At 38.8% G+C, this 16730-nt stretch overlaps 1 protein-coding gene across 1 annotated transcript in view; it reads left to right on the top strand.

Annotated features, from left to right (window-relative positions):
* MAPK10 (mitogen-activated protein kinase 10) overlaps positions 1–16730 on the top strand; it is a 456407-nt gene that overhangs the window by 359231 nt on the left and 80446 nt on the right. Inside the window, exons 6-9 of the mRNA XM_062199183.1 lie at positions 8846–8975; positions 12815–12873; positions 14399–14537; positions 15254–15419. Of these exons, the coding sequence (XP_062055167.1) occupies positions 8846–8975; positions 12815–12873; positions 14399–14537; positions 15254–15419 (494 nt within the window). The remainder of the gene's footprint in view (positions 1–8845; positions 8976–12814; positions 12874–14398; positions 14538–15253; positions 15420–16730) is intronic.

Raw genomic sequence — 16730 nt, 5'->3', positions numbered from 1 at the left:
TTTGTTTTAAATAAATACTCCTAAGCATGAAAGTACGAATAAAAATTTAAACTTATTTATATTGATTACTTAATGGGAAAATTATTAAATAATTACTGAAATGTTATTTATTATTACAATAAAGTATGCATTATAAATAATAGTTTAATAACTATTTAAAATGAGAAAATAATTATTCCTGATATATCCTCATATACTTTAATTCACTGACCTGCTTTGCCTTATCTGCCTGTAATATAGTTTTACTGGTAATTTTTCTGAAAAACTGATTTCATAATGTGATTTTATTATTTTTAACTCTAGGAACTAATTTCTGTTAATTATCAGAATTACATGTTATGGATACTAAATTTAAAATATTGACATTCCCAATGTAGATAAGAATACTTTCATTTGAAAAATATTCTTCAAAGGACTTAGGTATCCAGTAAAAAATATTCCAGCTGAATTGAAAATATTCCCAATCTGAATTTATTTTTATATTGTTATATAGAAGCATTTCAGCCCAAGTTTTCCATAGCCATTGATTTGTTCCCATTCATTTACAGTTTCTTTATACAAGAAATAATTTTGTAAGAAAGAATTTGTAAAAAATGCCTATACTTATGATTTTTTGAATGGCTTGCCAAATTTAGATGCTGAAAATTCTAGGCCTTTATAATCATACTTGAATCTTGTATAGAATATAAGTATTCTGAAATTAGAAACTCCATCAACTCCTATACAGAATATAAACATACCCTAAAATTAAGAACTCTGTCGAAGGATTATTCTCTCAAATTAAGATACTCTGAAGCATGCATTTTTTTTAGTTAAATATTCTCCTCTTCTTGAGAACCTTTGATTGGATTTGATTTGCTCTGGTCCTCTCTTGCTTTGATTCTTTCCAGCACATTATAATATGCTTCTAATCCCAAGTTTCATTTATAAAATAGCCATTCCCTAAAAGTTTCAAAAACTGAAATACTGTGGTTAAACATTTCCAAACAGTTTTACAGAACAATACAAAATTTAGAATATTTTTTGATAAGAAGTTGTTTCTCAATCAGAATTTTGAGAATTGACAAGAAAATTTCAATTGCCATCCTAAAATATTTTTATTATTTGCTTCAATATCAACATTGTCTCCAAAATTTTGTAATAAAGTTATTTTCTCTATGTGTGTATAAAGATGCTTATACATTTTGGCACCCGTAACTGCTACTTTGATTTGTAGAATTTTGCAACTTGTTTGGACCCAGCTAGAATTATATTTGTACCACAATTGATTTGAAATTCATTTACACTCCATAGATCTCTTAATTTGGTAACAGAATTGTTGTTATTATCATGCTCACAAAATTCTATTTGTTATCAATAAAAAATAAGTAATGTGTCTTTGACGTGAATTTTTTAAAAAAATTACAATAGTCTTCACACTGCCATTAAAGTTCCACCTTTCATAGAATGAACTTCTGTAAACTGCAGTTTTAAGTCACTGAATTGAATTAAAAAAACAAACTAGTATTGAAGTCTATTTATTTTATATTTGAAAGATTTGACAAAATTATCTAAGGCAAGAGTAATTTAAATACTTAACAAAATAAATTTTAACTAAGACAGGCAACACATTAAAAACTATCAACTTTTTGTATATTTCCAAAAAGATCTTGGAATTGAACATGAACAAAATTGATTTAGAAGAATCATTACTTGATCTAGATGAAAAGTTATGATTTGAAAGTAATCTGTAATGTATCTCTGTGTAGTGTTATGGTCTGAATGTTGGTGCCCCCATATTCATATGTAGAGAGGAATCCCTGGCCGGCACCATGGCTCACTTGGCTAATCCTCCGCCTGCGGTGCTGGCACACCGGGTTCTAGTCCCGGTTGGGGTGTTGGGTTCTATCCCGGTTCCCCCTCTTCCAGTCCAGCTCTCTGCTGTGGCCCAGAAAGGCAGTGGAGGATGGCCCAAGTCCTTGGGCCCTGCACCCGCATGGGAGACCAGGAGGAAGCACCAGGCTCCTGGCTTTGGATTGACGCAGCACGCTGGCCATAGCGGCCATTTGGGGGGGGGTGAACTAACGGAAAAGGAAGACCTTTCTCTCTGTCTTCCTCTCTCCTAACTCTTCTTGTCAAAAAAGAAAAAAAAGAAAAAAAAAAAAAAGAAATGAACCCCCAACATAACAGAAGATGAGGCCTTTGTTGGTGATTAGATCACAAGACCCTTCATGTATGGAATCAGTGCCTTATGAAAGAGCCCCACAGAGTTCCTTCCACTACATGAAGACATAGTAAAAAGTTGTCATCTAGGAAGAATGAGCCCTCTGCAGACACCAGATATGCCTGTGCCCTGGTCTTGTACATCCTGGCTTGCAGAATTGTGTGGAATAAATTTCTGTTATCAGCTACCTAGTTAAGAGATTTTGTTACAGAAGCCTAAATAGCCTGTGGGTGGAACCCCTGTCTTGGGGCACAGTCTCAGAATAATTACTAACTGAGATATTGATATTCCTGGAGGAGAATTCTGTTCTGGCTGTAATTTGGTTGTGATCAAGAAAACATGAGAGATAGAAGCTCAGTATATAATATTTTAAGTAAATGTACAGCTTCAAGAGCTTTATTGCAAAGTTTAAAAAGTTTAATTAAATCCTAAAAAAAGCCAGTAACTACATATTTGTGCCCCTACTTATGCTTTGTGGATTTCCTAATTTAAAACATAAATGATCCACTGAATTATTAGTAAGGGAGCATGCTCATGAGAGCATGAGATAATTTGTGCCACTGACAGATGAAGGTCCAGGGAGGCAGCCTGATGCACGGTAGGACCCACTGTTTCACTGAGAAGCAACCATTCCTTTATAGGAATCTTGTTTGTTCTCCAGTATCATTTTCTAATTTCCAGGAATGTGATTGCTTTGTTTCTAGAGCAGACCTCTTTCCACTCATTCTACTTTCCATGGTGATGAACTTATTTAGCTGTCCTCACATTTTTCATCAAGGTGAATAATCTTTGTGTAGTCTTGCCTATCACTAATTGCTTAAGGGCTGTCAAGTACTAGTTCAATGCTATTGTTTGGAAATTTGTTCCGATTGATGCTGTCTTTCAGGGCTTGGTTTCCCATCCCTATTCACTGATATCACTTCAACTTTGTTGTCCATCAAGTGCAAAGTGGTTTTGATTGAAATTTATTAAACTAGGCTTACTCATGTAGGCTGGTTGATTACATAGGTAAAAAGAGTTTCCTTGATGCTGCTGAGTACAGGCACTCTGCTATGGTTTGCTGGTGTCCCAAGGCGCATCTTACACAGCCAGTCCAAAGGCCCACCCTGGGCAAGCTTTTAGAATCCTACATCCTGCAGTCATTGAATTCAGGCGGCCCACAAAGAGGGTGCAGCTGAGGTCAAACACAAAAGGGCTAAGAACTGAGTGGCTGTCCGCCAACAGTGCTACTCACATGTGGGATGAGAAGTATTCTACTGCCGACGGGCACTCCTGGTGCATTAGAGCACACGTGGCTCTGCACTCTGATGCTCTAAGGGGGTTTGTCCGTCCCAGCTTTCAGCTCCACCCCAACATGCTGAGGATGGGTTTGCAGACACTCAGAAGACAACAGTGCTTACGGCTTGCTGGGCTGTTGCTTAATGTTAAAGATGCGTCAGTGACGTTTTCGTTGTTGTCACTATTTAAGAATGATGTTCTACTCATGATGCATAGTGATGTTTTTCCCCCCAACATGTAGGTATGATAAAGAACGTTTGACATGAGAAAGGGGTGGGGAACAAGAAATATTATCAAATAAATTATTAAGACTCAGAACATTTGTGCAAGAGATTGCCTGCAATTGTCAGGGAAAAATTAAAAAAAAAAAAAACTGTCAAATATGTCGAAAGAAGACCTGCCTGCAGGGTAGTGTGTGTGTGTGTGTTTGTGTGTGTGTGTAAATATATAGAGATGTCAACATATCTTGGTGGTATTATGAACTTGGGTTAAATGATAGGAGCAAAACAGAAGAAGCTAGATCCTTCTTTCAGAAATAGGTCTGGTAGAAGTAGAGGTGTGTTTGTTATTTGTTAGTATTGTACTTCAAAGAGTTTCAGGAGCAGCAGGCAGTTGTGAGTTAAGCCATGGGTCCTGGTTCAAGTCCCAACTTCTCACTTTCAGTCTCTTGCTAATGTGCATGGGAGGAAGCAGGTGTTGGCTCAAGGACTTGGGTACTTGCCGCCCACATGGTAAACCCAGAATACAGTTACAGGTTTCTGACTTTGGCCTTACTCAGCCCCAGCTCTTGTGGACATTTGGAGAGGGAACCAGTGGGTGAAAGACATCTGTATTTCTCTCTCTCTCTCTCTATCCCTCTCTCCCTCTCTCTCTCCATTCCTGCCCCTCTGTCTCCCTCCATCTCTCTGTTATTCTACCTTTCTAATAATAAATGAAATGATGAGTGAATGAGTAAATACAATTTAAAAAATATTCCAATGAAGAAATTTTAAAAAGTTATTGGAAAATTTTCATAAAGACTGTTTCCACGTTTACCTGCATGAAGATAAAAGAAAGAACTGCTGAATGGAAAAAAAGATCAAATTCCATGGACCAAGACTCTAAAAGAAAAGATGATTCAAGAGTAACAGAAAACTTTCAGACATCAATGTGTCACTATACAGCCTCAGTGATATCAATTTATAGAAGTATTTGCTAAATTGCTGCCAGTACTCATTGAGTAATTGCAGAAAATGGGAAAGATGGTAGTGTCAGTAAGGGTTCATGGAAGCAGACAGAAATTTTTTTTGTTTGTTTGTTTTGATGGGCAGAGTGGACAGTGAGAGAGAGAGAGACAGAGAGAAAGGTCTTCCTTTTCCGTTGGTTCACCCCCCAATGGCTGATGTGGCCGGCGCACCACGCTGATCTGAAGCCAGGAACCAGGTGCTTCTCCTGGTCTCCCATGCGGGTGCACAGCCCAAGGACTTGGGCCATGCTCCACTGCCTTCCCGGGCCATAGCAGAGAGCTGGACTGGAAGAGGGGCAACCAGGACAGAATCCAGCGCCCCAACCGGGACTAGAACCCGGTGTGCTGGCGCCGCAGGTGGAGGATTAGCCTATTGAGCCATGGTGCTGGCTCAGACAGAAATGTTTTAAGCAAGCAGAGACATAATGTGGTAAAACCATGTGCCTGCAAGAGTGCTGGGAGGCCTGGAGAAGAAGCCTCTAGCCTGGAACTCCCAAAATGATGCCAGGACCCTGGGGAGCTGCATCATGAAGGGAGCTTCCTCTCTGAGAGTATCCCACAACCACTGGTTTTCCAGAACACATGATCATAACCTAGATTAGGGAATCCTGGAGCTGGGACTATGTGCCTGTTGCTGCTGCTGCTGTCACTACTCCATCATGCAGGGCCTGGAGCCTGGAGTTCACTGCTATCTAGGCATCAGCTCCTTTTCTCACCTAGGAATCTGGACAATGACATGAATCTTTGCTTAGGAGAAAAGCCTCACATCATTAAGACTAAGCACACCAACCAAGAAATATCAGAGGAGGACTACCCTGGCCTCTGTCTCACAGATCTCTCTGAGGGTTGTGTGCAAGGTCTTGGACTCCAGGGCACTGGCTGCCAAGACATGTGGGAACTGTGCATTTAACTCTGAGCTTTGTACTTAATACAGGAAGAATGATGGGGGAGGCACAAGTGGAGTTCAGTGAGCCAACACTGGCATTCCACACAACTGGATAGGCAAAGTTCTTATTTCTTTAGAGGAAAAGAAAGAAGATAACAAAACAAACCTACTCAACTTGACATTGGTTCTTACATTGGTTAGAAAAGAAAGTATGTGATCCATTAAGAAAGTAAGTGGCAAGCACTTGGAGTAAAGCTTTAATTAAAGACAAAACAAACAAGATAGCTTATTAAAATGGGAAGTCAGCTGGGTGGTCCAAATGTACCCTGATTCTAACAAATATTTTTCTCCAGTCTTTTGTGCTGTAGAGTGACAGATTTGAGCAGTGTGTTTAAGATGGCGGTACAATTGAATCAACTTCTAATTAGCAGAGCGACTGGAAATTGCTGATTGGTATGCACCTGTCCAATTGTTGCTTGTGCTGTAGGAATTTAGACATTATCTTGCCTTGCATCACATAATAACTCTGACAGTGACATCTGTTTTAAAAAGAGCACTCACCATCCCTTACTGAGTGCTCCCTCTAGGTGAGGCACTGTAGGTGTCCTGCCAACTGCATTACTCCTTACAGCAGTCTTGTCAGGTTGTTGTTATCACCATTTTAAGTATAAGAAAACTGATGCCAGAAAATGGCAATGATTTGCTCGCAGCTCCACATCTAATAAGCAACAGAGTGGAGATTTATGCCTAAGATTGCTTCAAGGAAGAGATAGTGGAGGAAGGGACATAAGGAAGAAGAGAGTGGGGCTACCACCACATTTTTAAACCAAACTGCTCAGTGGTTTGCCTGCCCAGAGGGTGGCATTGTTTGTTATTCCCCATGCGGCAAGGGGACAGCTCACTGTCTTGCAGGATCTGGCCAGTATCTCAAGGACTTGAATTCAGATCGACAAATCTCATTATCATCATCATAGACAAACCATTTACTGGTTTATTAAATTATGGGAAATGGGAGCGTCAAGCTGGCCAAATATGGGCAGTGTTGCTGCATGAGGCGTTCTCAGGGAGCACCTGCTGAACAGAATTGTGGTTGCACAGGAGGGACGCACCCATGGCCACCAGGATCCTCTTCAGCTGCAGCCTCTGACAGTAGCTACAAGGACGCATCCATCTGCCTGATTGGCTGGATCCCTGGGCCTCCCTGGGAGGGCACTTTCTCATTTGGCCAAGCAGTGCCAGAATTTGTCTCTCTGATTCCTTTGTCTGCTTTCATGAATGCTAACTGTTCTTCCCTTAGATATTTGAATGACCTCAGTTGGTTTTGGCTGAAGAGTCAGCCTTTTTCTTTCAGGTGACTCATCAGTTTTCTGCTGCTACAATTAGTTAGCATCAGAAAGGAAGTTTAATTTTTGTATTTCCAAATTGACTATGTCCTTGTGCATTATGTAAGATACAAATTCAATTTGCTCTTTCCTTTCACCTGTACTGGGATTGGGAGGTTAAAAAGAACAAACACATAAACTATCAGTGCTGACACATGTATTGTAGCAGAGGTACAAGTTTTTAAAAAGGTGACATAAAGATGATTTTAAGTCACAATGGCTCTATGTGGGTCAATAGTGTGTGATGTCGCTATCAAAGACGCAAGGGCAGGCCACCTGTTTCAACTAAGAGCAGGATTGTTGAATGAATGAGTGAATGGACATGATAGCCATGCCACAATCTTCAGTGGCAGTCCATTCTAGGGGCAGCAATGCTTATTTCGTTAAGGCTCCACATTTTCAGAGAATATTGACAAACTGGAGAATATGCAGAGGAAGCTGACCAGATGGTGTTGAGACTTGACACCACATTCTGACAAATGGTTGTAGGACACAGGTGATGTTTATCTTAAGGAAGAAAAGTCTTAGAGGAAAAAATAATAAAAACTGAGAATTGCCAAGTGCTTACTTAAGGCCAGGCATTGTGATGAGGACTTTTGTGGACTCTAGACTTTATGATTGTAGCACAAGGAAAAGGGGACATTCTGAGTTTCCCTGGAAGGCAAGGATGATAGTATTCAGTGGAAACCGCAAAGATAGCTCTGCCTATTAGAATGATGGCATTTCTACCCTCAAAGCTGGCCAGCAGCAGAACGAGCTGACTGGATATTAATAGGCTCCACGTGTTTAGAGGTACTGCAAACACAGACTGAGAAAATTTTTGGTGAAGATACTTTAGAGAGGAATGAGTATTAAATGAAGACATGGATCAAATCAACTCTAAGACTTTGTCTAACATTATTGTGTGAGTGTATCAACCTCTTACAGTACATAACACACCCTCACCCTCTTTTTTGGGGGGGATTTCAGTTTGGTGGTCTGAGCCCTAAGTGGTCAATGTCACTTCCAATTCAGTAGATGGATTGTATGGGATCTTGGTTTTTGTGTTTCTGCCTAGGAACTAAGACAATATCAGAAGAATTCAAAATTGCAGGGATGGGAAACAAATATTTTGTGAGTGAATCATTAGGTATTATAGCAGGAAGATCCTTTCACTTTCTCTGTTAGATCTCTAGACTCACACATTCAGAGCATGAAAGAAACAGTATCATATATTTAGATTGACTTTTCAAAGCATGATAAGTTATTTTTTCAGACACTTTGAAAGTTTCATATGTTAGTAGCATTTATTTCTATATTTGTATTTAAATGTAGCTATCTATGTTTCTGAAATCTCCTGGTATCACGTTCCTTAATTTGAGTGCGTGTTGATCATCAACTAAGCTATGCTTCCATAATAGCTAATGTCACACCTTAATAACTGGCTTCTATGGACTGGAAAAGAACGATGTCCATTAAAAAAGCCAAAGAATAATGGAGTTTAATAGTTAGAGAGAAAGCTTAAATAGCATATATTAATAGATGAAAAATTCCAGTCTGGAGACTGACTGACTTGTCCCATGGTTTGTGGGAAATGTGTAAAACATTCTTTCTTCTTTATCCCTTCACTCACGGAAGCACTTCTATGCTGTGTTCTTGGCAAGGTACACCCTCCCCCCTCTTTCCTCTTTTTCTTTTTCTTTCTCAAGTTAAGAATAATTTTTTTTTTGTACCAGTCACTTCTTGACTTACAACCTGATTGGCAAATGGCTCGAAGAGATGATATCTGAGCAGGATTCAAGATTGTATTTTCTTGACCCCTGCACAAAGGTAGGCAGGAGCTAAAAAGTACCCCTTGTTCTTATTCCTGGATTGCTCTTGGATCTCTGCAGTGCTGCCTATGATGCTGTCCTTGACAGAAACGTGGCCATTAAGAAGCTCAGCAGACCCTTTCAGAACCAAACGCATGCCAAGAGAGCTTACCGGGAGCTGGTCCTCATGAAGTGTGTGAACCATAAAAACGTGAGTTTCCAGGTTATTTTTAAAGCTTGGGCGGTGGGAGCTTGCGAGGTTGGGGGAAGAAAACAAGGGTGACAACTTGAGTGGGAAGGACTTTCTTCCCTTAACAATTTCTACCTCTTTAGATTGTTTATCCTGTCCATATGCTGCTTTTCATTTTGCTGTCCTCATGGTAGCTTTTGCTTAAAAATTATCTAAAAACCATATGGCATGGAGGAGATGAATTTGATAGCTATTTCCCTCTTAGAAAATTAACCTTATTTGGTTACCTTGCTCCAGATTAATCAGAGAGCTTCATGCTTTTCAAATAAGCAAAAACCCCCAAACAAACAAATAAGCACATACAATTTTAAAAATCCAGTGGAACAATATACTGCATTTCCCTATAATTTAAATTTCCCAACAGGTGAAGAATTTTATTCATGATGTTATTGCTTTTGTGTTCCAGGTGTAATCTAGCAGTGGCCTCCAACTGTTCAGTGTGCACACTGCCGGGGTATCTTGTTTCTTTGTATGGTTGGGTAAACACACAATGTGTATTTGTAAAGGGCTAAAGAACAGGATCAGTGGGAGCATTTTCTACTTGGGACTCAGCAGGGGAGCCTGTTAAAGACTTTCTTGATGTCAGGGAGTAGTCTTCTTCAAACATAGGCAAAAGCCTCTAGAATTCTTTATATGCTCCAGTTCTTCTCAGTAAGGAGAAATGGGAGACAATTTGTTATTTTAATAGTGACTACTACTAATAAGTAAATATAATAAATGTATTAAACATACCTTATTAAATTATAAACAAACTACAGTAACAGCTAACATAACTCCCTGTAAAGTTCTTACAGATAAAGTCACAGAACGTATGAAATTATCAGTGTAATTTTATACACAAGGGATCTTGTAATAAGGTTAACAATCTGTATGTGGCACTGAGAAGGAGCTAGTGTATGAATGTTTAGTTGATAAATATTTCATACAAACATGGATACAGACCTAGTGATAGTCTTTTTCTCCATTTTTCTACTCTGTTATGTTTTCAATCAAGTGATGTGTTCTCTTTCTATTGAGTTATTTTTAATTCAGCCATTCAATAAGTATTTGTTGAATGAATGAAATTTAACAGAGACAGACCTAGATGCCAATAGAGACAAATCCTACCTGCATTGGAGCTGATGCTCAAATGGTGAGAGAAAGGCCCTCTATGAGACACACAGGTCCATGTGTATGGTGCCCCAGGGGGAAAAGTGCGACTAAATAAAACATAGAGAAGAAGGAAGATTAAAAATTATGGTCACTATGGAGTTGCCTTTGACTAGATTGATCAGGGAAGGCCTCACTGAGAAAGGGAAGTTTTATTTAGTGTGTTCTCTTTAATATGGCACTACAAGGAACATTAGGTTTCTAGACAGAAATATAGGAATTATAGAAAGGATGATTGCCCAGAGGACTCATTATACTAAAGGAATTCGATATGTTACTATGTTCAATAAAGGCAGGAGCAAGTTTAGCCACATAGCCAAGGCAGATTTTATTTATTTATTTTTTTAATGGTAGCAAAGATGTTGAAATATACCATGAGCAATGGAAAATGGATAGATACAAGCAATGGAGCAAATGTTTGAAAAGTTTTTCAGACATATATTCATAATTTCTCTAATCCTTATTCTGTACCCCATAATGCACTGTGGAGAGATGTCCACTAACTTGGCTAGTTTAAAACAGTCATACTCTCTATTCTTGACTGAAATATGGGGGACTTAACATGTATGATACCAATAAAGTGGTTCCAAATAGCCATGATAATTTGTAAATAGTCTTCATCTTGCTATCTTCCTTTTATGTATGCATGTGGGCAGGCAGGTATACATATAATTCTACAAAAATAGATTTCTGAATGTGAACAGAGAGGAAATTCAGTAACAATCAACTGTAAATTCTGTGTTAGTACTTTTAGCAGTAAGTAAAAGACAGTCAGAATATAGAACTCTAATGCTAAGGAAAGTAGAGGAAAACAGTGAAATAATCCCATTAAATCTTTAATAGTAGCAAAGAAATTTTGTTTTAACTTAAATACTTAATTCTAGGAGATGACTGGTATTTTTGTAGGGCCAAGGAAAACATTGATTCACATCCGTACATCCCCAGATGCCTGGTTGGAATCCATTGACCTAAGTAAGGATAAGTGTCATGAGTTCTTTCTAAAGACATGTGTTCTCAGTGGTTATCAGTAGGACCTAAGAGAAGAGAATAAAACAGAGGATAGATTCTGAGAGGGAAATCAGAGAATGTAAATGTGATAAAACAAGGACATATGAAAAGGGAAAACAAGAAGACATAGTAAGGCATAATCTTCGAAAAGTACCTATTAAAATGATAAATCACAATTTATTTAAAATTGTGATATTATTTTCTAGATTAATTTAGATCACCTAGGTTATTTTTTCATCAGGTGATGTGAGTTAGCATTTTTCCATCTTTAAAGGGTGTTTATGGATGTGTGTGTCACCTAAACACTCTGCAATGTTTCTGTTTGGAAAAACACCAAAATTCAATAAATGACTTTGAAACATTGATAAAGTACTTGAGAAACAACCGCTGTAAATATTCCACTGAAAGATGTATTAACTAGACATTTTCCAGCCCTTACTACAGCTAAGTATACAGAATAACAAATCTTTTAATTATGGGTTGAAAGACATTTTGAAATGATTTATCTCCATTTATATGTTCTATACTGAAAGATTGCTTTAAAAGAGATGACCTCAGTTTTGTGGGTTTTTTGTTTGTTTTTATGCATTTCAACCATTTACACACACATAATGTGTATACTAGAAAATACTGGATGGTACTTTTTTTTTTTTATCTTTTCCACAAATCAAAACCACCAGAGGCATAAAATAGTCCATAGAACTGACTACATTTCTGAGGTTGTTTAAAATAAATTTGTTTTGTGATTACTCTGTATATTTATGGACCACTCACAAAGTTTACTGAGATTCACTGATTCATGCTTTGAAGCTGGTTAAATCTTGAACCTGTCCAGTTTTTGTGAAATAGTTGCATCTACATTATAAATGGAAGATTGTTATTTCTATATATATTTTATATTCAATTTCTACTGGCACATTAGTCCAGACTGTTCAGCTAAAAGAATTTTTTGAGTTCTTTAAGTATGCACTCTGTATAGAATCGTAAAATATTTTATTTTATTAGTTAAGCCAGAAACTAAACTTCTTTTCTTCCTCATGTATAAAATAATTAAAATAGGAAACATAAAGTTTGATCTGGATTTAGAAAACTTTCAAAAATATAGTTTCTACTAAGTGCATCACTGATATCATCCAAAATGCACTTTCCCTCACAGAAGCAGCAGTCCAAATGTGAGCGTGAGACAGAAACGAAGACATAAAGTAACACTACAAAAGCGTCTTGAATTTAAACAGCACTCTGCTCACGTGGAAGAAAAGCATGGCCTAGGGAATTCTCGAGTGTGTCACTGCTGCTTCTCTGCCCTCCTGCGACTTTTCCTCTTTCTTAATCACTTTACAGCTCCATATTCTACCACCGAGACCCATGCCAAAGTGGCCTAACAATTATTTATCTTCTCTGACTTCGAGATTTTTAACTGCATTATTAACCCAAAGGCAGGTTGCAGACCTTAAGGACTTTCTGGGGTGCTCTCTTGTGTTCTCTGAGACAGCGAAGACATTTTTTCCAACTTCTCTGTCCCCACCATAGCTCTAGTGAGTGGCTCTCAGCTGGAAGAAAGTTTGTTTAAATACTTTGAAAATAATTCATTCTCTCTCGTTTGCTTTCTCTTTTCTCTCTGTTTCTTTTACTTTCTTTTGCAGATTATTAGTTTATTAAATGTCTTCACACCCCAGAAAACGCTGGAGGAATTCCAAGATGTGTAAGTAACAAAACTCATGGAAGAAAGGAGTGTGTAGTACTCAAATAAGAGAAAGTGACAAAAAGGAAAAAAAAGGGTGAAATCCCTTGTAGCGATCACAGGGAGGTAAGATCTGGATCCAATGCAAGGGATAGAGAATTCTGTTGATGGAGTTCCGTTCTGGAAAGATGCTTCTGTGGCTCTGGCCCTCGGCTCTCTCTGCTTTGTTGTTCCATGTTTTTAGTTCAATCAGGGAAGGTTAATTTATTCTTTTTTAAAAGATTTATTTATTTATTTGAAAGTCAGAATTACATAGAGAAAGAGAGAGAGAGAGACAGAGAGACAGAGAGACAGAGAGAGTGAACGAGCACTCTTCCATCCACTGGTTCACTCCCCAAAAGGCCACAAAAGTCAGGACTGGACTAAGCCAAAGCTAGGAGCCAGGAGCTTCTTATGGGTCTCCCAGGTGGGTGGTAGGGGCCCAACCACTTGGGCCATCTTCCACTGCTTTTCCTGGCACATTAGCAGGGAGTTGGAGATAAAGTGGAGCAGTTGGGACTCGAACCCGTGCCCAAATGGGATGCTGGCACTGTAGTTGACAGCTTTACCTGCTATGCCACAATGTTGGTCCCTAATTTCTTTCTTTTCTTTTTTTAAGATTTATATATTTACTTGAAAGTCAGAGAGAGGAGAGGCAGAGAGGGAGAGAGGGGTCTTCGATCCGATAGTTCTCTCCCCAGATGGCCGCAACAGCTGGAGCTGTGCTGATCCGAAGCCAGGAGCCAGGAGCCTCCTCTGGGTCCCCCAAGCGGATACAGGGTCCCCAGACCTGGGCCATCTTCTACTGCTTTCCCAGACCATAGCAGAGGGCTGGATCGGAAGTGGAGCAGCCAGGACTCAAACCGGCGTCCATATGGGATGCCGGCTCTTCAGGCCAGGATATTAACCCACTGCGCCACAGCGCCAGGCCCCCCTAATTCATTTCTTGCTAATTAATTCTGCAAGCTATCTAGTATAAGTTGATTCACTTTGAGAGCTATTATTAAAAGGAACATGATAAAATTGTTTCTATTTTTGTGTTTGTTTGACATTTTTTGCCAAAAGAACTGTACTAAAAATACAGCCTCAAGCAGCAGCACAGAGGGAGTGATTCTCAGCACATTGTCCTTCAACACAGGTGCATTGCAGTCAGCTGAAGTGCTGTTCTGCATTTTTTTTTTCTTATCTGTAATCACACTACTCAGGAAAGAACTGAGGGAATACAGGGAAAAGTGAGAACAAGATGAAGGTAGAAAATATGTGAGCATGAGCCAGGCATCAACAAATGTTCCTTTCATTAGTGACTGTAGTAGAGCTGCCACAGCTAATCCACACACAGTTCTTGGAATTTTTACACGTTCTGGATTCAGTCAAACCCAGAGCTGGGAAGTTCAGGAGACTTACACATTCAGACTTTACTGACTGAGAGCGGGAGCAGATTGAGACTTCGTTGAAGGACTCCCTAGATCTTGTGATCCACAGCTAACGTCGTCCTTTTGCTTTCCAGCTACCTGGTCATGGAACTGATGGACGCCAACTTGTGTCAGGTGATTCAGATGGAATTAGACCATGAGCGAATGTCTTACCTGCTCTATCAGATGTTGTGTGGCATTAAGCACCTCCACTCTGCTGGAATTATCCACAGGGTAAGAACATCTACTCCAGAATTTAGTTAAGACACTTTTGGAGAAGAGGGAGAGCAACTGTAGTTTACTTTCTTTATGCAGGAGCAGTTGGTCAAATTGAGATGCGTCCTCATTTTTTCCTGATAATAGCATTAGCACATGGTTCCCGGAGGTGCATTAGGAATGTCTAGCTTTACTGCAGGAGGTTTTGTTTGATGTGATCTTGCAGCTCATTGAGAGGCAACTTCTGAGAACCCTCATGCTTCTTCGCTCCTTGATGGGCAGAGGTCATATGTGCAGTGAAATAAGACAGTTCATTTCCATAGTTCATCTCTGGCACCATAAAGACAGCTGCCCCAGTCTGCTCCTCTGTCAGGCCCAGAAATGAAATATAAAATGAAAGGCTTATGTTGCTCTGGGGGAGGAACCTTAGAGGTGACAATAAATAACACTTTTTTTCCCCCTGAAATATCTTTCCAAGATGAGCCTATATTGTAAAAAAGGATACCACGGCTCTCTTCTGGGTTTGAAAATTTCCTGAGGATATTTTTAAGAGTCCAAAACAAATTGTATACTTCTCTGAGCAGGAATCTTGTAGCTCCTATAGGGCTTTGCAGGCAAAAGCCCCCTCACCTCCCCATCCATGCTACTGAAGGCCACCACGTCGATTGCATACATGGAGTTCGCATGTTCCCAGGAGGCTGGCTTTTCATTTCTTCCTATGTTCCTCTTTCCAGGATTTAAAACCCAGTAACATTGTAGTTAAGTCCGATTGCACGTTGAAAATCCTCGACTTTGGACTGGCCAGGACGGCATGCTCCAGCTTCATGATGACTCCGTATGTGGTGACACGTTATTACAGAGCCCCAGAGGTCATCCTGGGAATGGGCTACAAGGAGAATGGTACGGATGCTTCCAGCCTCAAAACTGGTGAAAAATATGGATTCACGCTTTAGATGGCTTGGAGCAAGCTTCTTTTTCCAGTCTATGAATTGAAAAAAAAACAAAAAACAAAAAACCAGGGCTGCCAGCTTTCATGTTCAGAGTATTTCTTTAAACACCACCCCTAGGAAGAAACACTCATTTAAAATGTAAAGGATGTTACTGAGAAGTAAGCTTTGCTAGAAGAGCACTAAAACGTTATCACAAGAAAGAATCCCAACCGGAGTCTGATTAAACAGCCAGGTAGATACAGATTAGCATGCATGCCTTAAATAGTGAGAAAAATTGTTATTTAGATTACAGCTCAGCTCATGGTGAGTGTGAAAATCAGAAAAACATGATTTCATTGAACCATTTGGCTTTTATGTCCTATCTTAGAATGATGGCTCTAGTCCAAGGGAAAGATGAAAAGATCACAAACCCTTGGAATAAGAATCTGAGCAAACACTAAATAAATTGTAAAACTAGATAGAATAATCCAAATTATTCATGTTTGGTGAGAGTTGAATACTTCACACTTCTCTAAGTAGTAACTAAGATGGCAGTTGCCTAGTAAGCCTTAGTGAGTTCCAGAGACTATAGGAAGGAAAAATATTAAAACTTACCATATTACTTTCATAAAGAAAGTCTAGTATTCATAAGCTGTTTAAAAGATACAGAAAGAATCTTAAACATATTAAAATGAAGGATTTATAAAATACCTGATAGAAAGCATTACAATATGTTATTTTGATTAGACTATCTCTTATAAGTAATGCTGTATATTAAAACATATCCAATATACTTATAGATTAAAATTGTTTTAAATTACAATTGTATATATATACTCAATGTACCTTTAACACTTATTTTTATATTCTATTTCATTCTTAGCAGTCTGTTTTACTAAGTTCTATATGAATAATTATTAACATATCTTAATGTATCAGCATACACAGTACTTTTGTGAAAATTCCATGACACTGGAAATTTTAAAAAAACTTTTCTTTGTGAGCCTTCAGGTTAGAAGATGGTCATTTGCACAGAGGAAGGCATAAAGCCAGCTCTTAAGAAGTTCAGGTTCACCTTGGTGGCCAGTGTCAGAGTTCTGGTACCTTTTGATTGGGAAAGGTGAATCTTATCCTCCAACCACAGAACTCTATTGCACACATTCTTCACCAGCTACTTTTTTTTTTTTTAAATCAAAGGGAAATTAATGAAAGAAAGCTCAAGAATTGGAACTATACAGGAGGCTTTGGGGGGCAGTGTCTGAATTAGTCTAGTCTGGCTTTT

Source organism: Lepus europaeus, chromosome 8 (assembly GCF_033115175.1).
Source record: "Lepus europaeus isolate LE1 chromosome 8, mLepTim1.pri, whole genome shotgun sequence".
NCBI lineage: Eukaryota > Metazoa > Chordata > Mammalia > Lagomorpha > Leporidae > Lepus > Lepus europaeus.
This window is presented reverse-complemented; position numbering and strand designations above follow the sequence as displayed.